Source organism: Meriones unguiculatus, chromosome 7 (genome assembly GCF_030254825.1).
Source record: "Meriones unguiculatus strain TT.TT164.6M chromosome 7, Bangor_MerUng_6.1, whole genome shotgun sequence".
NCBI classification, from domain to species: domain Eukaryota; kingdom Metazoa; phylum Chordata; class Mammalia; order Rodentia; family Muridae; genus Meriones; species Meriones unguiculatus.
In genome coordinates, this window is record NC_083355.1 from 33,083,564 (window position 1) to 33,111,191 (window position 27,628).

At 49.4% G+C, this 27,628-nt stretch overlaps 1 protein-coding gene across 22 annotated transcripts; it reads right to left on the reverse strand.

Annotated features, from left to right (window-relative positions):
• Positions 1-785: 785 nt before the first annotated feature.
• Positions 786-25,431, reverse strand: Septin4 (septin 4). 22 transcript variants are annotated; one of them, XM_060387034.1, is made up of 15 exons: positions 13,065-13,318; positions 12,817-12,921; positions 12,125-12,289; positions 9,585-9,642; positions 8,078-8,374; positions 7,664-7,757; positions 7,163-7,249; positions 6,426-6,549; positions 2,456-2,590; positions 2,225-2,342; positions 2,034-2,135; positions 1,747-1,843; positions 1,495-1,657; positions 1,215-1,358; positions 786-1,005 (listed from the first exon to the last, which is right to left on the reverse strand). In XM_060387034.1, exons 1-15 carry the CDS (start codon positions 13,301-13,303, stop codon positions 960-962), a joined length of 1,974 nt encoding a protein of 657 aa, XP_060243017.1. In that variant the 5' UTR covers positions 13,304-13,318; the 3' UTR covers positions 786-959. The 22 variants fall into 22 exon arrangements, with proteins under 22 accessions (XP_060243017.1, XP_060243016.1, XP_060243018.1 ...); XM_060387033.1 differs by lacking the exons at positions 9,585-9,642; positions 12,125-12,289; positions 12,817-12,921; positions 13,065-13,318 and adding exons at positions 21,820-21,827; positions 23,361-23,405; positions 24,006-25,431 and having other exon boundaries at positions 1,259-1,358; XM_060387035.1 differs by lacking the exon at positions 12,125-12,289.
• Between the last annotated feature and the right edge of the window lie 2,197 nt (positions 25,432-27,628).

A 27,628-nucleotide genomic window follows, 5' to 3' on the forward strand; every position in this document is an offset into this window, starting at 1 on the left:
TGCATTGGCAGCCAGTCCTGAGTCTCTCAGCCAACAGAGGAAAACCGGGTCTGACTGCCATTAGCTAGCTGCGGCTCCCTAGGCTGTGAAGGGGTAGGGACAAGACTCCCCAGGACGGAGGTCTCGGTGACCCGCGTCACTACTAACCAAACAGAAATGGGAAAGACTCCGATTCTCAACCGATAACCTAAGTTCTGGAGTGGGTTTGAGCGCTTAGAAACCAGGCTATGTTTAGTAGTTACGAAGCCCTTGGAAAACAAACCTCTCCTAAATTCACTCTTTAATTCTCAGGATCTAGAACCGGGGTATGTAACCTAGCTGATGGCTTGATCCTGAGATCCTTGGGGACTATGATAGGGTTTTGTTTTTCCTCAGCACTCACAGTCTAATTACAGGACCTTCAGGATTTGTTCAGTGCTCTACCAAAAGCTTCTTGGGATTTAGAGCTTAATTCTACATATCTGTGTACCCAAACCTGGGGAAAGCAGGAAGTCGAAGGTTGCCATACTTGGTTAATACCTTGTTTTCCCAAGAGCAGCTACAAAGTTTGGTGTTGTATGTGGGAAACATGGAAATCGGGGCCCAGATAATGGAGGCAGAATAGAAACGGTCAATAAGAATAGGACAAGCTGTGTTGTAAGAGTGAACTCATCGATAAGGGAAGAGGAAATTCTCTTTCCATTTCCTACTAAAAGCCAGAAACCAATACCCACTTCCATTAGCCTTTCAAACTGAGTCATAATAGCTATGTTTCCAGGAGATAGTAAAAATAGAGACACCAAAAGCCACGTATAGGTTAAAGTTTATTTCCTCTGAGTCTCTTGAGAAGTCAGCAGGGATATAAGGCGAACTGGTAGTAGCTGCGGGGAGCCTGAGCAGAGCTGGTGCAGGGAGAGCTGGCATGGGCAGGAAGAGGAGGTTTAAATATTCAGGTCCAAAAGCCAGTTAGTGAGTCTCCTTCATCTGTCTTTGGATTTTGTGTAGCATCTCCTGCATCCGCCGCAGCTGAAATAGGCACATACATCAGAACAGGGTGTTTGACAGGGAGGGTCTCACTGGATTGGAGAAGTGTCCCCAGATTCTAATCCCTTGAGTCTGGGGACCTCGGTAGCCCATAGGTATGATGAAAATGGCGGAACCACTCAATACCCCACATCTGTACCAGAGCCAGGGGTCCTGCTAGTCCCAAGCCAAGAGATACTGAGAATTCTCACACAGGGGACTTCCCAGGCTGACAGCCACGGCATACTGCTCTCACCTCTTCATCTTTCTCCCGGATTAGCTTCTCAGTTTCTGGATCTGTCCCTGGTGGGACAGCAGGGATAGGGAAGTCAGTACCACTCTCTCTTGTCAGTTTGCTGAAGGGAGGGGGAGAGGAGGGTAGTAAGGTTGGGGGTACCCCAGCACCGACTTGAGTGAGGCCTGGGGCCTGTAGAGCAATAAGGGGAGGACTTGGGACCCCCCGGCCAGCTTAGTCCTGGCTTCTGGCCATACTTGCGATTCCGTTCCTTCACTACTAGGCGGGTCATGCTCTGGATGCACTGTGCCCTGTAGTTCTCATAATGTGTCTCTCGGGTCACGTCCTTCAGATCCTGCATGTGGGTACGCACCAGCATTGTCCTCAGCTTCACAAAGTCGCAGTGACTTGGGTTTTCCACTGCATAGCAAGGCTAGGCGTCAGCCAGGGTTAGAGATAAAGAGCCTCTAAAGGCAAGGACACTCTTGAGCACAAGCTCAAAGCTTTACCTTCCACAATGCCCCAAGGGTACAGCCGGCCTCGAACTCTCCGCCCTCTGGCTTCTACCACAGTGTTGCTGCCAATCACCGCAAACGGGATGCTTTCCTAAAAGAAGTTACGGTTGCCCGTCAGCATCCTTGTTCTCACCTGTTCCTTTCCACTTGTATCTTCTGCCTTGCTCTAAGAAGACAGGGTCCTCTTCCACCCCAACAGGCTGTCCTCATATGGAATTCTACTCCCCTCTTCTGCCCAGCAGAAACAAGATGGGAAGGGGGTGCCCTTGGGTTGGCCCCACCTTTAGGGCTTGGTCCTGTAATTTGAAGTCCTCATCCTCATCAGAATCACAATCTGGGAACTGATAGATCTTGATTCCAAATTGCTCAATCTCCTCCCGAATCTGGCAAACAGATGAGGGGTCCACAGTTCTGGGTACCCCATCCTTTCTAGAAACCCACCTGATTCCCTCCCTCCATCAGCTTCCCTCACTTTGCTTTTCTTCCGGTCCACTTCAGGAGGCGTCAGTGTATCTGCCTTAGCCAAGATAGGCACAATGTTGACCCGCTGATGCAGGGCCTTCATGAATTCAACATCCAATGGCCGGAGCCTGGGGAACAGGAATCTGTGACCACCTGCTAGTGGTAGCCCTGCCCGTGGTGCTCTTGGCCTGTTCCCTTAGTAGAACCCGGTGGTGCCAGGAGCCTCAGGCTCAGACCATACCCGTGGCCGAAGGGTGAGATGAAGTACAGGCAACAGTGCACCCTGTTGTCTTGGATGTTCTTGCGATTCAGGCCACTCTCATCTCGGAAATACTGCTCAAATTGCTGGTCGATGTATTCAGCCACAGGCTTCCAGCTGGGGCAAGGACAGACAAGCAGAGAAACTGTGGGAGTGGGGGCTGCCTGGGGAACTCTGGCTGGAGCCATGCTTTGCTTTCCTACTCTTTCAGGGGAATACCTCGGTAAGGTGGGAGCATTTCATATCTTCACAGAAAATTAGACTGGGTACACAAGCGGTTCAATGACTACTCGTTTGATGAGCAAAAGGGGCTGAAGGGTGACCAGGCAGAGAAGAACAGCAAAGTGGCAGCAGGTGAATGCAGTCAGAAACCAGGGAAACGCTAAGTCAAGGTCACAGTCTGGCTTCAGGGCCTTTGCCTCTCCAGACCTTGTCCTTCTTATCCAACCCAGTTCTTCCATGAGGGTTATCCTTGACTACATCAGTGCACCCTGCTCTCCACTACACAGCATATGCATATTACTCTACACAGTCATCCACCAGGAACCGATTTTTCAGATCGACTTTGAATCCATATATTTCACTAGTCCCACAAGATAACTGAGCTAGAAAATACTGGCCATCATTAACATCAGAGCACCTATGAGTTATGTGTGCTGCCTGGCATACAAAACCCCAGCACCCAGCTGACGAGAGGGCTCAGTTGGTAAGAACACTTGTCACACAAGCCTAGGGGTGTGTGTGCAATCCCAGCCTTTCACACAGGTGAAAGGAGAAAATTGACTCCACAGCACTCTCCTCTAATCTCCATATGCATGCCACGACGCAAACACACCATGCACAGGGACAGTAAATCTATAAAAAGCATTTTTTTAAAGTATAGCACAAAAAATTATCACTTAATAGTGATAACAAGTGGCTGTCACTTCATTCACTGTAGCATACTATAGTATATGCTTTCTACTTTAAAAAAGGTTTACTATAAAACAATGGCTGCGCTATGCCAACAGCAGCCCCGTTTATCTCATATTCAGTCTCTTGCCCCTTGAGAGGTCATGTGCAGTGACTGATCTATAACATCTGGGTTTGTGTTAAGTAAACTCTATGATGTTCCTTCAATGATGAAATCACCTAATGATCTGTTTTTCGAAATGTGTCCCCATGGTTAAACAAAGGCCCTCTCCGTGTGTGTGTGTGTGTGTGTGTGTGTGTGTGTGTGTATGTTTGGTGTGTGCTTTAAAAACTTCATTTTCACCTGTAATCCCAGCACTCAGGAAAGCAGAGGCAGGCAGATCACTGTGGGCTCGAGGCCAGCCTGGTCTACAGAGCAAGTCTAGGACAACCAAGGCTACACAGAGAAACCCTGTCTTTTTGAAGAACAACAAAAACTACTTCATTTTTTAGGTCTTGCTCTTCTAGTTTAATCCTCACGGCTGTGACATCAGCACTTTGAGCTCAGCATTCTCATTTTATACATAAAGAAATGAAATCTGAATCCTCAAGAAACTTGACTAGTAAGTGTTCTACCACTAGAGAATGCCTGGCTATGCGACTGCCTGCTCAGCGTGAGCAGCTGCGTGTGGCCTGACCCATTCACTATCTGATGGACGCAACTCATTACAAAATGGCTCTCCCAGGCTGGAGAGATGGCTCCGAGGCTAAGAGCACCGGCTGCTCTTCCAAAGATCCTAAGTTCAATACCCAGCAACCACAAAGTGGCTCACAACCATCCGTAATGAGATCTGCTGTCCTCTTCTGGCGTGCGGGTGTACATGCAGCAAAACACATTATACATAATAAGTAAATCTTTAAACAAAACCAAAGTGGCTCTCTGCTCCCCCACTACCACCAGGCTGTATGCCTCTCAGGGATGAGGATCATTCATATTTGCTCTGTATCCCCCTAAGAATGCCACCTCATATGTTTATGCCCCACTTACTCCTGCTGGTTGACTCCATTACTATCTATGAAGGTACTATAAACAGTGAAGTAGAATTATATGAGAACTGTTACTACTGAAAAGGAATCCTTACTGAAATTGAAATTATTTATTTAAAAGGAGGTAAGTGGATTGGACGTGGTACCTGCTACAGCAGAGACCAGGTACTAGCTGGGATTGGAATTCCCGGACAAGGTGTCTACAGAGATCAACATAGGGCCATCTTAGCCCATCAGAAACACTGATGGAAACCACAAGACCATGTACCACAAACTAACACAGTGCTGTACCGAGGATGTAAGAGATGGCCATCCAGTCAAGGCTCAGACGAAGCTGATGATGAACCAGTTGTCTGTGAGGACAGATAGCCACGTGGTATAATGACAAAGCAGGTGATGAGGGTTTAGAAAGGTCTGTGAGGGTCGGATTAGTCAGTGAGATGGTGATTCGGGGTAAGCACCATGGGTGTGTATATAGCCTGTGCAGACACACAGGAATCTGCACTCAGGAAGGCCACACTTGGTCTGATGTTCTTATGAATAAGGGGACCCACAACTCTTGTTGCTGGCCTTGCAGTTACCATTGCTAAAATCCACAGGCATAATTCTGGGTTATTTTCAGATCAAACAGATGATGAGGAAATGACTGGGTTTTTTTTTTTTGGGGGGGGGGGCTTTTGTTTTCCATTAGGAGAAAGAATGCAACCATTTGCTCAAAATTATGCAGTTGCTAAATGCCAAAATTTGTGTTGTTGGTGCTATCTGCCCAATGTCTTCATCAAACACACTGCCCTTTTCTCCTGCCTTTTTTGTTCATTACCTGTACCTACTCACTTATGTGTGACCATTACCTAAGCATTCCTCTAGTTCATGAAAAAAATGAAAGCTAAGGGTATGAGCCTGTGCATGTATGAAACCCACCTTTAGGTGATCTGAAGATGCCTGGAGCACCTTGTTTTTCTTCTTCTTCCACCCTCCCCTAACTCTTTTTCAGTTTTGTTGTTTTGTTTTGTTTTGTTTTTTGAGACAGTGTCTCCATAACCCAGTCTTCAGAGCTGAGACTGGCCTGGAACTGGTCTTGCCTCCAGCTCCCAAGATTCCAATGGTGCATCACTATGCCCTCCTGGCATTCCCCTGGCTGTTTTTTCCCTTTGCTCTTTTGCTTCTCTTTCCTTCACACCTCCCTTTATTTCCCCTTAAACAAACTTTGTTTGCAGCACCTAAAATAACAGCTGGGGAAAGGAGAGAAAGGAGAGATGACAGTGTTTATGTTGCGCCTACAGGCTTTCACAGGTGTTTGCTCTTCTGAGGCTTTCTCCTTAAGTCCCCACAAACATAAGGTTACATGTCAGAACTGGAAAGAATATTAAAAGCATCTATTCAAGCCAGGCGCGGTGGTACACGCCTGTAATCCCAGCACTCAGGAAGGCAGAGGCAGGCAGATCTCTGTGAGTTCGAGGCCAGCCTAATCTACAAAGTGAGTCCACGACAGCCAAGGCTACACAGAGAGACCCTGTCTCAAAAAAAAAAAAAAAAAAAAAAAAAAACAGGAAAAAAAAAAAGCATCTATTCAGGGCTGCGCACTGTAATGCATATTTGCAGTCCCAACACTTGGAAGGCTAATGCAAGAGAACCCCTGAGTTCAAGGCTAGACTGAGTTGCATAGTGGGTCGCAGGCTATACAGCAAGAGACATTGTCTAAAAAAATATTAATCCCAGCACTTGGAAGGCAGATCTCTGAGGTCAAGGCCTGCCTAGGCTACATAGTAAGTTGCAGCCAGCTGGGGCTACACAGTAAGACTGTTTCAAAAATAAATAAAACCATCCATTCCGGTCCCTTCCCTCTTATTTTACAGAGGAGACAGCTGTCCAGTTAGAGGAATCCAGCTGTCCAGCGAGGTCACGGGCCTCCCCCTCCTAGCGAACGTGCCTGTCCGGGACCGTGTGTGACCTGGGTGGACGCGTGCGGTAAGTGGGCGGGGCGGGGGCGCCGGGGGCGCCTGGGCGGACGTACCACTCTGTGTTGTTGACTGCGTCTCCGAAACCTGGGGTGTCCACAATGGTGAGCCGCAGTCTCACCCCCTTCTCTTCTATATCCACCGCATGCTTAGTAATCTCCACAGTTTGCATGATCCGCTCTGGAGGAGAGGGGAACTGAGGCGAGGGCAAGGGCATGGTCCTGCCCCGTCCAAAAAAAAAAAAATGCCCACCCCAGATAGCTCTGCTGCCCAGACTGCCTCCCTTTCCACCCCTAGGCGCCTGAGGGCCTGTTCCCTGGGAACCAGCAAAAAACGCATTTCCCAACACAGGAAATGCCGGTGGCTGTTGGCTCTGGCCCCAGCTTCTTCTCTGATCCAGGCTTTTTTTCTTGGATTCCTGGAATCCTTCAGGGGTCAAAAACTCATTGAAAGATCAGGATTCTTGTCCCTGCCCTGCCTCAGCACCCAAATGTTTTTTTATTCCCTCAGACGGGGTAGCCTTGGCTGGCCTAGAACTCTGTAGACCAGGATGGCCTCGAACTCATCGCGCCCTGCCTGCCTCTGCCTCCTTGTACTATGACTAATGGCGTGTACCACCACACCCAGCACAGCACCCAGAGCTTTAGGAGCTGGCTGGTGAACTGCCAGGCCAGAGGGTCTATGGAAAAAAGCCACACGTCTCTCTAGGAAGCCAGAGCTTCCAACATGCCAGAGAGAGGCCCGTCTCCAGCACCTGTAGGGAGTTCAGCTTCCTCCTCCTTTCCTTACTTACCTTCAGCACCCAGGAGTTTCCGATCCCGGTACAGGTCAGTGAGGAAAAGGCTGTTGACAAGAGTGGATTTACCCAGGCCCGATTCTCCTAGGGAGAGAAAACAGAGGCACCAACTCAGAAGGCAAGCTCCAAGTGATCAAGATCTAGAAAACACTGCTGTCTTGCCAATGGGAGCTAGAGCAGCCAAAGCCCAGTATTTCAGAGCTGGAAGCTTGTGCAGCCATCTTGATTAAATGAAGACAAGACACTGCCCAAGGTAGCAAGTGGGAAATACTAGAAAACTGTTAGTCAAGCGCTTCATTCCCCTCTCTCCTCCCTCCATAGCTGCACATTTTGGGCCATGTTTTGCGTGATTTTGAAAAAAAGAAAGAAAGAAAGAAAGAAAAAAAAGAACCTGGTCATTTGTTTGTTCATTCTTTCCCTCCTCACGCACTCGGCAGACACACACATCAACTCCACCCAAAACAGCCCTGGCCCAGCCCAGCCTTCGCCCTTTCCTACCTGCCACCATGAGTGTGAAGTCAAAGCCTTTCTTCACAGACTTCCTATGGACTTGGTTGGGGAGGGTTGCAAAGCCCACATACTCCTTGTCATCCTAGTGGACAGGAAGACAGAAGCCATGACGGTGAAAAGAAGCTCCAATCGCCAGCCTTCCTCTACTAGATCCTTGCCCCATCCTTAGAGCTCCCACCTGTGGCCTCTGGCCAGGTCTTCAGTCCCTGCTATTACTCTGAGTTCCCAGTGCCTTCAAGGCAGAAACCACAGAGGTGGGGCTGATGCGGGACAGAAAGACCCTATGGACACATTTGATGCACTCGCACAGGAACACACAGCTACTCCGGACTCTCTCTCTGCCCTCCCCGGGTCGCTCTGCACCCACCCACTGAGAAGCAAAGGTGGGGCTAGAGTCTCTACCTCAGAGGAATCATAAGGATCAAGCTTGCCCCACGGGCTGCGGGGCCTGGAGGAAGGGCTGAGAGGGGCTGGGGCAGAGAAGTACTGCTGACTGTCAGAGGGCTGGGGCCACAAGCTGCCTCTAAACTCCAGGTCATCATCACAGAGCTCTGGGGTCTGGGGCCTGGGCTCCAAGATCTGGGGCTTGGACACCCTGGTCTTGGCCTCCGGTGGGTGGCTGGGCTCGCTTCCTGGGAAATCCTTCACAAACTTGCTCAGTTCGGCATCATCACTGGTGTCCTCCAGGAAACGCTTGATCTGGGGGTTGGGGTAGAGTAGGTGGGAGTGGCAGAAGGGGGCAGGATGGGAAGTTTGAGGCAAAAGGCAGGTGAAAAGGAAAGAAGGAAAGTACTTGTGGTTAGAAGGGAAAGAAACAGCAGCAGCGCCGGAGGAAGTGCTCACGCCTATTCCCCACCCCAGACACACCACCTGCTCACTAGCCTCCCCAAGCCAAGAGACTGGGAAGGGCCCAGGGATCCAGCTCTACAAAGCCCTGATCCTGCCACCAGAGTACCACTGAAGCTGCCATTTCTAGAGGTCTGCCCTAGCCAGGGGGCCAGCTACTCTCCCGACGGCAAAGAAATCAGACCGAAAGAAAAGGCGAGGAGCAGAGGCCTACAACCTGAGCGTGTCACTCAAGAGAAGTGCAGCATCAGAAAAGGGCACTGGCAGGCAGGGTGGGGAGAGGGGCTTGTCCTCTGGCAGAGGGTTCATTGCCTCTGACACTGCGGGGGCTCTAGGTGCATATTCTACTACAAGGGGCTCATTTTCCAGGTTTGCTGCCCAGAATTTAAGCCCAGTGACCCTACTCTTAATCTAGATGCTGAACCATACCCAAATTTGGCCCTAAACCCCACAACTTAAGAGTAACAAATCTAGTCCCGGGCCCGACCCCAACCCATGGATGCTAAATATGGAGGGCAGCCAGGAACAGCCAGGTGAAAGAGCTGAAAAGGCCTGGGAGGGCCAAATTATGGCTAGACTGCCTGCTCTAAAAATGTGCCATACACTGGGAGCGACATCTAGGGGAGGGACCCCTTAGCTGCCTCCTTGACCATTTTCCCTGAACTCAGCAGTACAGGAAGGGTCACGGGCCCCATCTAGGAGCCAAGAATGTGGGGGATGAGAAGGAGAGACCGGCTGGCTTCCCTGCAGAAGCCTGTTCCACCATCACCGTGGAAGGCGAGTGGTTTCTTCTACCCTTGCCCTTAGCTCCCCCATAGCCATAAGCTTCCCAAGAGTTTCCCCTCTCTTTTGGGGGGTCAGCATTCTTTGTGGGGTGCCTGGCAGTGCTGGGCTCATCTCTGCCTCACAACATCCACGTGCCACCCCCAGACAATGGACAAGGGCCAGCTGCAGAGGTTGAGTCACCCTCTGGGGACTGGCCAAGCCAGCGGGGCTACCCTGGACCACTGTGAAGTCTCAGCCAGAGCAGGAGAGATAAGATGGCCACAGCCTTCCTGCATACCCCCATTTCACGAAGGTCAGAAGTGAAAGAGACAGACATGCACACTGCCGGGTTTATGCTAGAAGAGACAGAGAAGGGGAGGTTAGAGGGAAGAGTCTGGCACCAATTAGGTCCCTACACCTGCTCATCACCAGTCTTCAGGCTTTGCTTGGGCAGGAAGGAGGAAAGTGGGACCAGCATGTGGACCTTAGTGCCCCCAAGAGGCTATGCTAAGGCAAGCCTGACTACACAGGCTCCTCTCACCCATTGTATCAGAGGTCCAGTGGGGTAACCATATAACCCAGTTTATGCTTGTTAGTCTAACATAATGATTAATTGTTGCCCCCGGCTTGGCCAAATTAATTATACAGCAGCAGAGAAAGGATGGAACAAGGCTTTTGTCTGGCCGCTAATGAGTCTGGGGAATTCCAGAAAATCTCCCGGCATCACCACATCATGGTGACACAGAAGTTGATCTTGGGGGTCCTGCTAAGCATGCAAGAAAGGACTGTGTTCTCACCGGGGCACAGGGCAGAAGAACAACAAGGAAGGAAGACAGGAAGCACTGATGGAAATCCCAAGCCCACAGTCTTCCGGCAGAGCTACCAGGACCCCAGCACCACTGTCTTCCCTGCCAGAACGTACATCAGCGTGAGGAAGGCCAAAGGGCTCCAGACAAAGAGTTTAAGGCACCAGGTTCTTTGCCCATCTGTCTATCCACCTTCCCCAGCTCTGCCAGGGACCAAACCATTTTCCAATATGAGCCCCTATGCCAGTCAAGGCCAAGTGGAAGACCAGTTAGGTCTACCCACCTCCCCGAGCACCACCTTACCCCAGCTTCAGTCCCATCCTCAGGGACAGAGTTCCCTTGCCTTCCCAGGGAATGGTCCATGCCCCACACTTCAGACCCCTGTCAGCAAGCTCTAGGTCTAGCTTTATCTCCAGGCAAAGGTCCTCACACAGAAACAGGCTTGTCTTGATGCTCTTGTTGTCCTCTGGCTTCCTGGTTTGTTCCTTCTCCCTTTCTCTTTGACCCTACTGTGTCTCTGGCAGGGGCCAAAAAAGCCTGTGGAATGTTCTTCTCCACCTCCTCTTCCCCTCCCCTGGGCTCCCACCCGCCAAGGTCAGCTCAGCTGCAGTGGGATCACTGGGTTCCTCTGCAGTCCCCTCCTCCTCTGATTCGCTATCCCATGAAGCCTGCCTGCTTCCTGCCCTGGTGGGCACAGCACCAACCTCCCAAGAAGCTGCAGCACAGGCTTGAGCCACTTGGCTTCTCCTGTTAACCGCTAAGGACACTGAAGCCTGCCTGAGGACTAGGAGGTATCTGTAAGGTGACCCGGCCCATCAGTACATGGTTACAGCCACCCAAGGAACCTCTGTCCAAAGATCCCAGCACCCCTCCATCTCTCTTACCTTAACTTTAAGCAACAATAAAGGGTGGGAATGCCCAAAAATCCGCTGCATAAAGGTACCATGGGAATGGCCCTGCGCTTCTTCCCAAGTCCCCTGTTGTCTTTCCCTACTGGAAGAAGCTGCTGTCCCATTGTCCAGAAAACTAGATTTCTCTGCAGGGAACACCAGCCCCAAAGGAGTCTTTGCTTCATGGATTCCAGCCATCCAAAGATCCATGACCTCTATACTCATAAAGACCTATATCCTACTACCTCACCTTTTTCACAGAATCACTAGGAGACATGGGTTCAAATCAAAGGAGGCTGGACTTTGATTGGACTGAGAACTGCCATTTAGATAGGAGACCAATTGAGGGGTCTTAGCTGGGGTGTACAGATGGAGCATTCCACTAAGAGTCAGGAGGCCAGTATTTCTGGTTGGGGCAGAAATACTCTTTGTGATCCTGAACAGTCTTAGTTTTAAGGCTTTAATGTCCTTCCTTTCCTTGCCCCCAAGACAGCACTTGAGGAGAGAAAGCACTCCCAAGTAACAAATACCTCAAGCTGATTTAAAGCTGCAGTGCATCTCAAGTCACAGACCAGTCATCAATAGTGTCCGGTCATCACTCTTTTCATGCGGAATTTTAAACTTCCCAGAGCTCTTCAGGAGGTCTCCCCACTGATTTCCAAAGGGTACTGACTTGTCCATTGGCAAGACACCACATAGAGAAGTGTGGCCTGACACGAACCAGTCAGCCAAGCACTTGGCTGGTTGTGAGGGCAGAGGCCTGAAACTGGACATCGGGGTAGTGTTGGGGTGTCTTTGGTTAGGAAAGAGCAGGGTGGCCTCAACCAAGTTGAAAGCCCAAAGACCTCAGTTGAACTGAACTTACTGTGTGGCAGAAAAAGCAGCCCCTGGTTCCTGCTGGGTTTAGCACTGGGGGTAATCAGTACTTCCCCGGGGTTCTGTAGTGGAACAATCAGTCTGTCCATCTCCCATGTGGGAAGAAGGTGGGGGAGATTGGGATAAGGACAAGCACTGCTTGGCCTCTCCCAGGAACCCCCTTTGGAGTAGGTCATAGGGTCACTAACACTTCCTGGCCAAAAACTTGGGCTTCTGCCTAGACACAGCTTGAGAGACAAGAGCCCAAAAGGTTGGCCTTTCCAGACCTGAAAGCCTCAGCTTCCATGGAGCGGGGAGAGTTCCCTTTTGGCAGCTGCTCACAGCCAACATCCTGTGGGCTGATCACCAATCCCCTCCTGCTGTAAACAGCTTGTGTCTCCCCATGCAGAAGGCAAGGTCTGGAAGAAGAGGATGGTGTGTGGCCTGGAAGCCTGAAACCAATACATTGTGTTTCTGGCAGTATCTGGCAACAACAGCCGAAGAACCAAGGGTGAAAACTTTTATCTGGGGTTACAGCTTCTCTTCTCACAGGCAGGTGGCAGGAATGAGTCCCCCCCCCCCCTCCCTCAACCCCTACACACTGCAGAGGGACCTAGTTGCAGGGAGGGGGTAGATGCAGCAGGAGGAATGTTTCCCATGGTTCTGGTCTGGGAGGCAAAGGGATAGAGCTGATTGGCCCCTACACAAGAGTGGACCGGACTTTCCTCTTCCTCTCTGAGAAGGGTCCAGGGGATGTGGGTCATGGATGTCATCATCCCCTTTAGTGAGGTTGTCAGTGTTTATGGATTTCTTCCGTGTTTTCCAAAGGAAGTTGGTGCTAGTCTCTGCACCCTGGGGAGGTGAGTTGAGGAAGGGTCATCCAGGCAACACAGCTGATTCCGGCAAGGGCAGAGATCCCTTACCATCCTCTTCAGTGCGGTCCTCTCCAGCACCAGCTGGCACCTCCCACAGAACTGACCTATTCCTTCCTTCCTCCAAGACCTTGGGTAGCACTCTAAGGGTCGCGGCAGGCTCGAAGCAGCTCCACTCAGAAGGAATAAACTTGAGAGCGGCGACGCGGCGCCTAGCGCCAGCAATGCCTAGTCAGAACCCGGGGCCGGGGACAGTACCTCCCGCCCTGCCCAGCCAGGGCTGCAGCGCCTTACGTCCCCTCGGAGCCGCCCGGGAGTGGCAGGCCCTGCGTTTCCGGCTGCCCGCTCTCCTTACCATGGTTGCAGCCCGAGCCGGGCCGGCTCCTCCTGGACAGCGCCCCAGCAACCGGCGGTGGGAGCTGCGCGCCGACCTCGTTGCGCAGCGGGGCCCCCACTAGCCTTGCAGAGTGCGGTCCGCTGGTGGCGGGGTGGGGCGGGGCTAGCCGGGCCCGGGGCGGGGCCTGCACCTCTGCAGCCGCGGTGGGTGCCTGCGTGAGCTCCCCCAGAAGCCCAGGGCTGCACTGGGCAACTCATTTTTCTAGAATGGTCTCTCCAGGCAGTGTTGCACCGCAGGCACTCGAGTCAGTCACAAAAAAATAAACCAGCCCACCTGGCATCCCTGGAAAATGCTGCCTTTGCCACAGGGAGGGCGAGTTGTGAGAAGAGTTGGAGATTCAACAAGGATTTAGGAGAGTGAGCCGACTGAACAGCCAAGTTACTGACTACTCGTGCCCACACTACACCTCCTCAGAGGGAAATGTCATACATTCTCCACCTCTGCTCACACGGTGAAGAGGACAAGGGTTAGCGGCAGGTTCCTTTTGTTCAAGACCCCAGATTAAAGATTAAAGAGGATTTGCTGCATACATTATCTAGAGATCAAGCGCTGGAAGGGTGGAAGGAAGAGGCAGACCGGCAATACGAGGGAAGGGGAGCCTTGCCTGGGGCAAAGCAGAGTGGGGAGGGCCTCTGGAAAGACCGGCCAAGCACAAGCAGTGAAGCAAGCCGTTCCTCCCACAAAGCAGGTGAGATGAAGTGGCACAGATGTGCCAGGACCTGGCAGCTTTAGGAGCATTAAAAGGTCAGAAGGGTCAGAGCAGCAGCTAGTTGAAGGTGGAGTCTTGGGAACGGGGAGTTGGAAAGGGATTTCCTGAGTTAAGCAGGGTCTGAACGGGTCAGGCTCCTGTGGAAGTTTCCAGAAACATGGCCCTCCCTGACCCCCAAAAGCCCTTCCCCAAGGGCAGGTCGACTGACTGGTCTCTGCCTGAATATGCTTCAGACAAAGCTGAGCTCTGCAGCCATAACCCTTTCAGAGTACAAGTGCTAGCAAGCTAAGGAGAAACCTTTCTCCTTAGCAAGCTTAGGTAGAAAACCTTAGGCAAACTCACTTCAGCACTGGAGGCCACAATTTCCATCCTCCCAAATTAAGGTGATAAAACTAGATGGTCTCTAAGATTCCAACTTCCTTCTAGTGGGGCGTGGTGGCTCATGCCTTTAATCCCAGTACTCTGGAAGGCAGAGGCTGGGGAACTGCCATGAGTTCGAGGCCACCCTGTTCTACAAAGTGAGTCCAGGACAGCCAGGACTACGCAGAGAAAGAAAAGAAAAGAAAGAAAAGGAAGGAAGGAAGGAAGGAAGGAAGGAAGGAAGGAAGGAAGGAAAAAGAAAAGAATGAAGAAAACGGAAAAAAGTTCCTTCTGGCATTCTAAAAGTGAACGCAGTGGGGTAGGGCAGTGCCGTAAGCCTTACAGGCAGACAAGAACAAGGCACAAGCTTGGTCCTTAAAAGGCTTAAGAAAGATCCTGAGGCATACAGTGGGGACCTGCAGCTTGGCTTCAGTGAGGGACCCTCTGAAGTATAAACAGGTTCCTGACAAAGCCTCTGGTAGCCAGGAGATCTCAAGCTGCACCCAGAAAAACAAAGACAGAAGGGAAAAGCCAGTGCTGGACGTCTACAGAAGCAGCTGTTGCTGTAATGTTTGAGTGTCAACCTTAGGCTACACACAGCCCCAGGCCTCTAGAACACACCTTTAAGTCATATCATCGGTCTTTCTAGTCATGTGGGTGGGAGTGGGGAGGATCTTTATCGCTCAGTGTATAAAGGTGCTTGCAGTGCAAGCCGGAAGACCGGAATTTGATCTTCAGGCTCCATAAACAAAGCTGTGTGTGGTGGCCTGCTGTAATCCCAGCATGGGGGAGGTAGAGACAGGTGGATTTCTGGAGCTCACTGGACAGCCAGCCTAGCCTAACTGGTAAGCTCCGGTCCCAGTCAGAAAGCATGTCTGAAACAAAACAAAACAAAACAAAACAAAAAAACAAGGTGGCTGGCTGTCCTGAGGCACAAACACCCAAGACTGAACTCCGGCCTGGCTTCCACGTGTGTATGTGCATGTCCTTTTAAAAAGGAGGGAATGGCAGCCTAACCACAAAGTCTTGTTTTCATTATCATCAAATCCACCAGACTCCAGCCTTAACCCATTCTAAGTGTGGACCCAGAAATATCTCAAAAGGCAGCTCGGGTAGTTTATCTTCTGTTGTGGCTGGACTCCCACAGCTTCTCTGCACGACCTCTGGGGCACAGGCTCCAGAGCCCTAAATGTCTTGAGGCGTGTTGGTGGAAGCTTGCCTTGAGAAAAGCCCCAAGAGAACCCTTAGACCATAAACCTCGGGTCCAAGCCAAGGAGCATGGGTCTCAGTGCACACAGGCCCTTTCTAACCATGTTATTGAAACATGCTGGGTGAAATGACAGCTGCAGATGGGCTAAGCCATTCCATTTCCACAGGCCTGTATGCTAATCCTGTAGCATTCAAAGGGCTCTATGAGAGCTTGGTCTTAGCATATGTCCCAGTGGCAACTTTGTCTATTGAAAAGTCCTTGATCTTCCTGGACCTCTACTTCCCTGACTGAGAGAAACTGATTCTCCCCACAATGCCTAGCTCTTTCTCTGTATTGATCAGGGCAGGGTTCATATTTGGTCAGAAGCACAGCCCAGATCCAGCTGCTCTTGCATAAATCACTGATGATGACTAAGAGTACCCTTCCCACTGCCTGCTGCTTGGCCAACTTTGCCTTAAGACCATTCAGCTCATACAACTCTGGGTCTTTCTCAAAACTCAACACCCAGCGACATATCCTTGACTAAAGTACAATTTCCCAAGCGCTAACATGGGGAGTCAAACATCCATCTGGGGAACAGACAGTTAGCTTGGCACAGAGGATCACATCGCTCCCTGAGAAACTCAAACCAGCAATCACAGCTGTGACATGCTACCTTGAGCCCTCTACAGGACACTTCCTGGTGTCCTCTACCATGTCTTTTCTACCCATTCATGGATGGTGGGTTGCATGGCACAGCAACTTGGTAAGGAGACTGTGTGTGGGCTAAACCAGGACCTAAATTCAAGTCCAAGATAAGGGATGGTTATCACAGGAAGTCAATATTTCAGATCTCTATGATAAGCAAAGGCCACAATTGCCTCTCAGCAGCCTTTTCCCATAAGTAATTCAGGAACTAATCATGTCTTCCTTCTGCCACAAATGAATGACTTACTGCTCAAGAGCTCTGGCGTAGCCAAAAACCTGGGGTGTGTCTTTCAAGGAAACCTCAGTAAGTCTGTACAGAAGCAAGAAACAAAACTCCCTTCAGGACCCCTATCCTCACCCCCACCCCCCAGCTGCTGCCTCGTATTCCACATTCCTGGAACAGGCCAGAGATGTGGGTGGCAAGGCTGGGGATCATCTTGTTTCTTGGCACCTATTATGTAGCTACACACAGAGAGCAGGTCTGAAGCTAGCAAGGTATGAGAGGTCAACCCATTTCAGTAGAGTAGGAATTTCCATCTCCCCCTGACTAGTAAAGACACAGGAGGGAGGTCCTGGTCACAAGAGCCTTGCATGCCTTCTGACGTCATTACTCCCTGACTCTCCTATCTTCCCAACCTCTCTTTGAATACCTCTCTGGGTTCCAAGGTCATGGACTTTGTTACCCTGTAGTCTTTAGGAAACCGATTTACCTAGGTTTTGGTCATACTGAGTCAAAGGATTCCCCTGACCCTGACGTTTCCTAAATGCTTCTGTGCTCGAAGAGTTGCTGATTCATTTCACTAGACTTTGTTCATCCTTGGGCGTCCACACACTTTCAGGTGACCTGGCTGTGCACTGTTCTCTCCTACATTAAGCAAAGGCCCCTCAGGGGCTGGAGCCTGTCTTCCATTTTAACCTCTGCTGACTTCTGTCTGGGGAATAGATGATGTGATGTGATAGTACCCGGGGCTCCACCCTCAGGAGCTGGCTGATCAATAATGGCTGACGAAAGCAATGCACTAATTAGTTTTCCATTCTGACTTTAGGGCACAGACAAGCCTTCGGGCCCTAGACCTCACTGACCCGTCACTTGTCCTCCATTCTGTCTGCTCTCAGGCTGTCTGGCTCTCGGCCTTGTAACTCACATGTGAAGACATGAATGTTGCCCTCAGTAAAACCATTCTCTTCACAGTTCTTGACATTTCTGAAAAACTGAGAAGCTGCTTTACAGAAAGATATGGATGGCTATAGAAGAATATCTGTACCACACTATGGAATCCCAGAATGAAATGTTCCTTAGTGTTCCCACCTTTGACAGACAAGCTCAAACCCTCGGTTTCTTCATCTGTGAATTGAAGAGAAAAAAAGTCTACTCCATAGGTTGCTATAAATATCTAGTAACACAAAACAGTAAAGCCACTAAAATGAATAGTAGCTATTACATCTGCAAATGAGGATATTATCAACACCAAACCAGCTGCTGCCAACTGTGGCTATTTCAAATGTTTTCTCTCCAAAGGATTAGGAGTGTCCATGTGCAATGGGTATAGAGAGATGGGAGCAGAGAATACCAGAGTAATGCCTTAAAGTGACTTTGGAATATGCTGCTGCCACCTGTGGAGTCAGCTTTTCAGGTCTTAGTCCTTGACCAACCAACCCAAATTCCCAAGCACAGCCACTACAGAGGCCTCCTGGAATTAGATAACTTTGACTACAGTGGGTGTGCGGAGGAAGAGACTCGGCCTCTCCAGGCTGTCAGAGCTGGGGCTTCTCTCAGGAACTAAAAGGCATTGCTCACATTCTGTTCCCCTCCTCCAAGCCTTTGTCCAGCCCTTGAGGAGCAGCTGTCTTTGCTGCTCCCCTCTCAGCAGCTGAACCAAAGGCAGCTGAGCAGAGGCTGAAGGGACATGGGCCATCTCTGCTGCTCATCACAGCGGCCTTCTGGCCAAGCAGCTGTCAGGGTGGCTTATGGGTTAAAGATTTTTCTTCCTCACTCGAATCCTGCCCTGCCCCCTGAAGCCAATCTTCCTATTCCACCTAAGCCATCTTTCCCCTTACCAAAACCATCATGTCAAATGTCAGTAAAATATTCTAATAAAAAGAACTGGAAACGGAGTCCAGTCAGAAGAGCAGTTAGCTTTCCAAGATACGTTGATGGAAGTGGAGAGAAGGTCTGGAGATAGCAACTCAATGGTTAAGAGTACTGGCTGCTCTTCCAGACCCAAGTTTGATTCCCAGCACCAACATGGAGGCTCACAACCATATGTAGCTTCAGTTACAGGGATCTGAACTTTCTCTGATTCCCAGGGTACCAAGCACAAATGTGATATACTGACTGACATATATCCAGGCAAAAATGCCCACACACATAAATTAGGTAAACAAAAAGGAAAAAAAAAAAACCATACTACTAGGGAGTCCAAAATGTATGTGGCTTTGTGGGATTATTTTGACAACAAAAACTAAGGAAGCTTAGCTTTGGGACCACCATCAAAGCCAAGGAGAAATCACATTTTCCTGCCCTCATTACACTGGGCTTAAGAGTCCGCTGCCCAAGTCTCAAGGTGAAGCTGGGAAATCATTTCTCAACTCTTTATCCAGTGGCTGGTGCTGAGATAAGCCATTCCAAAACTCTTGGTTTCTCCAGGACTAACGAGGGTTCGTGAAGAGAGGGACTTTCAGGAATAAACCTTTATGAGTTGGTCAACCTTAACCTGTCCCCAAATTAGCAAGTCACAGCCAAAAGCCACCAGCTGTTCATCCTGCTCCAGAACGGGCGGCCTGTAGTCACTGAAAATGAACCAAGTGTCATCTGGCTGGGTCAGACACTGGGCAGTGGGGTTAAGCTGCTGTGAAAAGCCTTCTGAGGTACCCTGCCTCGTTTCCACTCACAGGTGCCCCATGCTTTTAAACATTAGTCTCTCAACCATCAGTCTCCAAAACTGTGTCGTGAGAGGTCGTCTAAGACCACTGGAAAACAGAGATATTTATGTTACAGTTCATAACAGTAGCAAAATCACAGTTAGAAATAGCAACAAAAATAATTTTATGGTTGGGAGTCACCACAACATGAGGGTCACAGCATTAGGAAGCTTAAGAATCACTGCTCTATACAAGACAAGAGGAATGGGGAGATTGAGAAAGAGAGTTCCCAGGATTCCTTTCAAATAGTTTACATTCTAGGATTCTGTTACCTCCTTCATGAATGTAGACACTCCTGAGTTCCTAAGAGACTTGGGCTTGTTTTTTTTTTGTTTGTTTGTTTTTTTTTTTTTTTGTAAATAAACTGCTTCAGAACAGAACTTTCCCAAGGTTCAGAAGTCAACAGGAGTCTGACTACCCTGTCCTTCAGGGTTACCCTGAAGACATTTCAAGTCTGCCTCGGGTACCACTGAAATGGCCTCCTCTGGTTCCTGCCCTAATTTCCAGTGTTGGTTTCTTGCATAATTGATAGGTACAGCAAGGAGGAAACTACCTCCTCCTCTGATAGCCAGAATAGTCACATCTAGAGGCAGGTAGGTCAGGCATCCTGTGATCTTGGGGATGCGATAGCTATGTCCATCAAAAGTACTGCAGCCCTTCTTAAGAGTGACATCATTGGAATCCCAGCACTCAAGGAGGCAGAGGCAGGTGGATCGTTGTGAGTTCAAGGCCAGCCTGGTCTACAAAGCCCGTCCAGAATAGCCAAGGCTACACAGAGAAGCCCTGTCTCAAAGAACTTAAAAACAAAAAGAGCTGCATTATTTTCAGAATTCCCCAGGCCAGAGAAGGCAGTTTCCCGACTCACTAGAGGCCTGGGCAGGACCTTCTTGTTAAGACTCTGCTACTTAGGAATGCTCCCCTCAGTCTAGCCCGATCTTCTCAAAGGAGACTCCACCCCCTACCATCCCAATCCAAGGATGAGAAGTTCTTCTCAACCCCACCCCTAGACAAGAAGACCTCGAGGAGCCATTCAGGAGACTGACAGAGTCGTGGACTAAATCTGACGTCATAGCTTGGACCAAAGGGGCTTAATGAAGTTCAGTAACAAACACTGCCTTCCATGAGCCAGCCACTGGGGTTGAGCCACTAGAGAATTCCTGCTGGGAATGGAATCTGGAACAGTTTCTATGGTCAAGCATTCCCAAATCAAGAGGAACAAGAGACCTTGCACACCAGGACCACAGGCTCGCCAACCTAGGCCAGCATGAGGGTTGTGTAACGAAAAAGGACAGGCTGCTGGAGCCGGCTTTTCATGGGGGATACTCTATCCAAACTCTATCCAAAATCTACTTCTGGAGAGCCAGAGAAGACCCCAGCCCAACTGCCTGAGAGCCTTCTCTTCCTGGCTTCTAGGGAGCATCTTTGCTACTGAGCATGGCTGAAGAGCTGTAATTATCCAGACAGGATAAAAGCTATTTTCGGAATAAGTCATTCTGCTGCCAGAACTTTTGACTTCCTAAACTAAAACAAGATGCACAGAAAAGGGGGTAAGGCTGGGGGAGGATGGAGAGGAGCCTGCTTAGTCACAGACATCAGATCTTGAACCAAAGAAAACAGTGCCCTTCTCAAAGGTATAGATTTATATTAAGGTGTCGCCCTCTAGTCTTGGACAGGAGGGCGTAGCTACCCTAACTTCCCCTCCTCTTGACTCCCCATCTCCTAAGCCCCACCAAGAGCATTCATTCAGCCTGTTGTCTGGGCATTGCACAGACTAGTATCTATTATTATTTGTTATAGTGCATATTATTATAATATATATCATTATTGTCCATGTCTTATCTCCCCATTCCTGTAGTCAGGATCTCAAAGCAAACAGTGTGTGTGTGTGTGTGTGTGTGTGTGTGTGTGTGCGTGTGTGTGTGCACGCGCGCGCGCACAAGCATGTAATGCCTAGCAGAGTATCAGGCATCTAAATAAAAACTGTCTCTGGAATGAAGAAGCAGGGCAGAACTGGAGGAAAACAGAGGAAAGAGGGACTTACTGCTTTGCTTGGAGATGATAATCTCTAAAAGTGGCTGCTCCCACCTACAGCTGAGCTCAGGACCTGAGGCTGGATAAGAACTCATGGCAGAGGGGGTGGCAGCTGCATTCCGGGACACCTCCCCTTCAGCTGTGCTGTTATCTGAGCTCCTGCTGTCCCCACTCATTTTCCATCTGAAGTCAACTGCTCATCCTGGACCAGCCAGCCATGGATGAGACTCACTAGGATCTTTTGCTAGGCTTTGGGGAAGAGAGGAATGTGGTAACAGAAAGAATGGAAGCAGGAAGAGCTTTGACCATCTTATCAAACATGGGCCAAGAAGAGTACAAGTACAGAAAGGAACAGTAAATGCACTACAAAATCAGGACACTGCCAAATTTAGGACACAGGGCTGCCAGGAACAGAGCCCACTTCATGCTTCTCTAACCCGAGGACTCAAATAGTGTGTAACCCAGAAAGGCGACCCCTTTCTGAAGTGCCCTAGGCAGGAGCGGGAAGAGCCAGATGGGGAATGATCCAACCCATAGCTGCCCAGTCTTCCCCTAGAGCACTGGGTAACAGATCTCCATTCTTTCTCTTCAAGGCTGCAACTCCAGCTCTTACAACACTTTTGAACAAATGCCCCTGGGTGGACACGGTGCCCGTTTGTGCAGTGAAGTGCCTGCCTTAATCACATGTTGTAGTTCTGCATCTTCCACACCCCCTCCCGTTAGAGGACAGGAGTAGGAATTAGACAAGGGGTCGGAACATTGGACTAGAAGTTACCTCCCGGAAGGATGCTTACCTCCTCATCTGTCAAAACAAAGCAGCGGCAGCCAGGCATTTCCAGGGGGGCAGCAAATGGAATTCAGGAAGTGTCAACATGAAGGGGGAAAAGAGAGTGTTACTAAAGATGCCCAGCTGATATAGACATAGCCTAGCCCAAAAGTCCATTCCTGGGACCCCAAATGGCCCCAACAGCAGCAGCTGCCATTTACTGAGTGTTCATGATGCCAAACACCTTGGTAAAAGTGCTTTACATATAAAGCAACACCCATTCGTCAGGCCCTCCAAATGGGAGGATGATTTAGGACTGAAGTGCATTCTCGGGGCTCTGTCCTCCGCAGGAGTGTCATTCAGAGCCCTGTCCCATGTCCCATTAATAGAACAGGAGCTTTGTCATGCCATCATTCTTACAGCAAGAACTTGCCGCTACGGAGAAACACTCTGGTCCTCACGCTCCCATGCCACCAGGGGCCAAGCATAAAAAGGAGCAGAAGGACCAGAGAGGATGCTAATGATTCCAGAGGTGAATGCAAGACCTACTGGTGTGGGGAGGGGAGAGGAGAGGTGAGCAGGCCTAGAGTTCCTACGAGGGCAACAAGTGGGGGCGTGAGAGGGGTTCTGGACCCTTAACCGGAACCACTGTGGCCTCAGCCATGGACACGACTTCGGTTTGTTTTTGTGATTTTTCTTTAAAACACATGATGGGGGTTGGGAGGAGGCTGGAGAGATGGCTCCGTGGTTAAGAACACTGGCTGCTCCTGCAGAGGAACCAGGTTGAATTCCTAGCAATCATATGGCAGCTCACAACACACAACTCCAGTTCCAGAGGATCTGACATCCTGCTCTGGCCTTCATGGGCACAGAGATACATACACCCAGACACATCGAATCAATTAAATCTTAAAAGATGTGATGGGAGCTGAGTGTGCTAACACACACCTTTAGTCCTGGCACTCTGGAGGGAGGCAGATCTGTATATATGCAAGGGCCATCCTGATCTACATAGCAAGGTCAACACCAGCCAAGGCTACGTAACAAGATCTTGTGTCTCAAAAACAAACATATGGGGGGTGGGGGTGGGTTGGAGAGATGGCTCAGAGGTTAAGAGCACTGGCTGCTCTTCATGAGTTCAATTCCCAGCAACCACAGGGTGGTTCACAACCATCTACAGTGAGATCTGGTGCCCTCTTCTGGCATGCAGGTGTACATGCAAACACACATTGTATATACATAATAAATCTTTTGAAAACAAACAACACACAAACATGAGATAGGTGAGGTTATGTGTGGAGACCACGGGCCTCAAACTGTTCTCCTCCCTAGAGCCAAGTTCTCAGCAGGAGACTGCTGAAAATGAAAAAGGTTCACATTCCCAAAGGGATGACTGATAATAGAATTTAAAGTGGAAAAAAAAAAATCCCTGCTCATTTAGGTCTAAACCCTAGCCATTTAGTTTCCTGAAAGACCAAGCGGTACACAGCAGGCACAGAGGCCACCTTCTCACCTGTCTTCTCGCCCCACCCCCAGCCCAAGCCTTCCACGAAGAGGGAAAACACAGACCTTTCAGCCACCAGAGGATCCGGTTGTACATTTCCTCAGAAACATCTGAAAGTAACAGAATCTTGCATTTTCCTGTCTGTGGAATGCCATCCCTCCCTCCAGGTCTCTACCAGAGTGTCTCTTTGCCTGTGGCCCTTTTCACTCTCCTCCCAGCTAAGACTGAGTGCCGCTTGCTCGCTGTCCCTCTCCCATCTTCCAACCTTCTCTGTTTGAAGCCTGGGACCCAAACCATGCATGCCCCAACTACTCTACTTTGAAATCACAGTGTTTACCTGAGGCTCTTGTTTTTAACAGCCCTCACTAACCCTCAGCCTGCCTCAGCTCTTTATCTCCACTCTGAGGAATCCACTTCTGACCCTGCAGTCCACTCTCTACCTTCCACGGAAGAGTTAAGCTGCAATGCCTGTTAGGGTCAATGCTCAACTCCAGATTTAACCATTTGCATTGATTGTCACTAGCTTGGAGCTCAGAGGTGGTGGCACGCAAGGCAATGGAGCACTGAGCTCAAAGACAGAAGCAGCTTTGGCACTAGCATAAAGGCAGCCTTGGAGCCCAGCACAAAGAGCGGCTGCTTTCCTGCCCACCCCAGTGTCCTGTTTTCACTAATTGTGGGCTTGCGCCTGGACAGTTTGCTTCTTCACATACCCAGGAAGAAAGCATTGAACCCTTGAATGGGTTGTTTGCTGTTGTACTTCAGGGCGTTTTGCCCTTCCGTCAATGGTTCTCCATATAAAGACTCCTTTGGTGATGATGGTAGGCTTGCTTTTTCTTTCTGGGACATCACGTCCTCAAAGAAAGGGTTTGAGTCCAATTCATAAAACGGATCTACAGTGTCTAGGGGAGGAGGGGACTTAGGTTCATAATCAAATATTGATGACTGGTTTGGGGGTATTTCAACTTTAGGATTCAATAAGGCCCACCATGAGCAATCAGGCCCGTACCTAGGTAAGGACCGAGGGGGCAAAGGCCGAGGGGTCAGCTCCAGTTCTGCGTGGATGGAGGGCTTTGGAGAAAGCTCTGAATACAGGGGGGACTTATAGGCTCCTTCAGACGGCGTTCGAGTTGTCAAATGATGGCTCGACTGTGCTGGCCGTCTTCCCGGGGAGATGGTCACCTTGCGGTCTCGGGTGGGGGCCCTGGCAGTGGGCTCCGTTTCTGACATTAAAACTTTTGCGGAGGGCCTGGTCTCCACATAGACAGAACGCTCTGAACGGGAAGGAACCCGAGGTGCTCCATCTAAATCTCTAACGACAGAAAGTTTGAGGCCTGATGACATTTTTATGTTCTTTTGCAAGGTGGCGGGTTCTGAAAGAATTGAGCCGTGAGGACCAATTTCTGGTTCCTGGAGGGGGCTCTTTCTAAGGAATGTCTGCTGCTCAGCAGTGACACGACTGCCATGCTCTGGGATAGAGACAGTTCTTGAAGATTTGACTTCGGCAATAGTTCGTCGGGTGGGTTCTGTTTGTATAGCTTCATCCTTTGGGCAAGCTGAAATTCTACGGGGTACTCTAACCCCCTGGGGGTTCTGGACCTTGGACGGTGGGTCCTCCTCTTTTTCACTTACAAAACACAAGTGACGGTACTTGGCATCAGAGACCACAGAGGAATGATAGCCAACCTCACGCCCTGGCTTGTTCTCACTTTTTCGAGTTGACTCTTCCCTGATTGGACTGACATTCCGAGGCCCTCCCGAGGGATGGGAAGGCACAGTCTGCACTGACTGGTTCTTTCGATGAGGAGAGTGACGGCGGGGTGCCTCTACCCTTGGTCTGGTGTCAGTTCCCCGTGGAGTGGACACTGTAGAGGGGCCAGGCCCTGACTGTTGGGACACACAGCGAGGATAGTCTGATGTTGAATGGTGAGCGGTGGAATATGCAGCTTCAGCTCTTCTTTGGGTAGGAGGGCTCAGGGTGACAGCAGCACCTCGCTGGCTTGAGGAAATACACCCATGTCCCCGCTGAGGGGTGGAGGTAGTAACCTCAGGCCCTCTGTGTGAAGAAACTGCTACCTTGGACCCACTTTTATTTGTCTTGAACACCTGAAAGACTGTGCCCTTCTGGGTAGATGCCATGTTTTATTAGCTGGCTCGTTTTCAGGATCCTGATTAAGCATGAGTGTTTACCCTCATTGTTTTCAGAGCTGCTGTTCTTGGTCCTCTACGAGAGTGGCTACTGTTCTAAGAATGCCTCACAGCCCTCTTTACAGTCTCTGTCTGATGATGTCATAGAAGAAGCAGCTTCCTACAAAACACCTTATTTTACAGTGACAATTCTTCATAGAAAATCACTGACCACATGGAAAGTGAACCTTGTCTTTGGACTTGATACTAAGGCTTTGGCCAAGTTCCTTAGAAAATCGAGGTTTCCTCGGATACAGAGAATTTCCTTATTCTCCCTGGCTTCTAGAAGTTCTCAGGGGCCCGTCCAGAGAAAAAAAAATCAGCCAGAAGACCTTATGAGGTCAGCCACACAAGTCAGTCATGCCGTGCCAGCTCAGCCTGAACAAGGTACGTTTTGTGATGGACAGGTTTACTCCAGCCTTTTCCAAGACTCGTGAATGGTTTGACTGACCCGAGGGTCATGACCTAGACTAATCAAATCACAAACTCACCTTATTGCAGGGGCATGCAGTAGCGGAGTAAAGATCTGGAGTTAGTTTGGTGTTAATGAATGACCAGTTGTGAACGCTGGACCTGACTTTACCAGGGTCTTAGTTTCAATCTGGAAACTACTGCCTGATTACATGTATTATACAATAAATATTATACAAAAAAAATTAATGTTCCTTCCCTTAACGATCCCCTTGGTAGTAATCGGCTAGATTCAGATGTTATCCTTTCTCTTTTATCTCCCTGCCCCCCCCCACACACACACCTGTTTTGAGACAGGGTCTCATGCAACCCAGGCTGCCTTGAACAATTTCTGTAGCCAAAGATGATCTTGGACCTCTGACTTCTAATCTTCCTGCTTCTACTTCCCAAGAAGTGGGATTACAGGCATGTGCTACCACAACCAGTTTATGTAATGTTGGGGATCATATACAAGGCCTCATGTATGTCACACAAACTATCCACTGAGCTACATCTTTTCAGTTTTTACCTATGCATAGGTTTCTGTGAGAATCGGTTGGACATGCTGGAACACTGTGCGCCACCAGATGTTGGTGCTGGGAATCAGAACCAAGCTCTCTGCAAAGTGTGTGCTCTCAACTCCTGAGCCATCTTTTCTGAACCCTCCTCTTTTGGGACAGATTCTCACTCAGTGGTCCAAGCTGGACTCCAACACATGATCCTCCCACCTCAGCTTCTCAAGTTGTGGGAATACCAGGCAGGTGCCATTATACCAGGTCTTTTTTCTTTCTGCTTTCTGTTTCTTTGTTTGTTTGTTTGGATTATTATTATTATTATTATTATTATTTATACAACATTCTGCCTGCACACCAGATCTTACTCTAGATGGTTATGAGCCACCATGTGGTTGCTGGGAATTGAACTTAGGACCTTTGGAAGAGCAGCGACTGTTCTTAATCTCTGAGCCATCTCTCCAGCCTTCAGTTTTTTTTTTCTTTTTTGAGACAGGGTTTCTCTGTATAGCCCTGGCTATCCTGGAACTCACTCTGTATAATAAGCTGGCCTTTAACTCAGGCAGAACCTGTCTCTGTCTCTGCCTCTCTGATGCTGGTAAAGGTATATGCCACCACCACCCAGCATGGCTTTTTTTACATGAAGAGTGGCTTTGCATTTCCAATGACCATCATGGATGGTCTTTCTTTTTTACATCCTTCACACACACACACACACTTTTTTGACACTGAAATTACCATATGAAACCTTCTATCGCTGACTCTGAAAGGCTAAGGATTTGTTTGAGACAGAATCTCACTGGCTAGCACAGATTGGCCTCTGACTCGCAGTCCTCCTGCTTCAGCCTCCTCAGTGCTGTGATTACAGATGTCAGGCCAAGACTTACCATCATGTTGTTGTGCCCTACACTAACCATTCTATTCTGTTACTTTTTCTTCACCTAAGTGATGATAGAATTAAATGGCTAATTATAATGCCATTATACTCTCTCCAGGGACTTGAACTAAACTTTCTATTCCCCCCAACTGAAGGAGTTTGCAAAGAATTATAAAAAGATGAAATTATGTAGCAGGACCAAACTTCCCTATTTTATTATTTAATAAGTATTTTCTGCATTTACCATATGTAGGCATTATGAAGTTACATAAATAGAATCCTATTATGTCTACAAGAATATTACTAACAC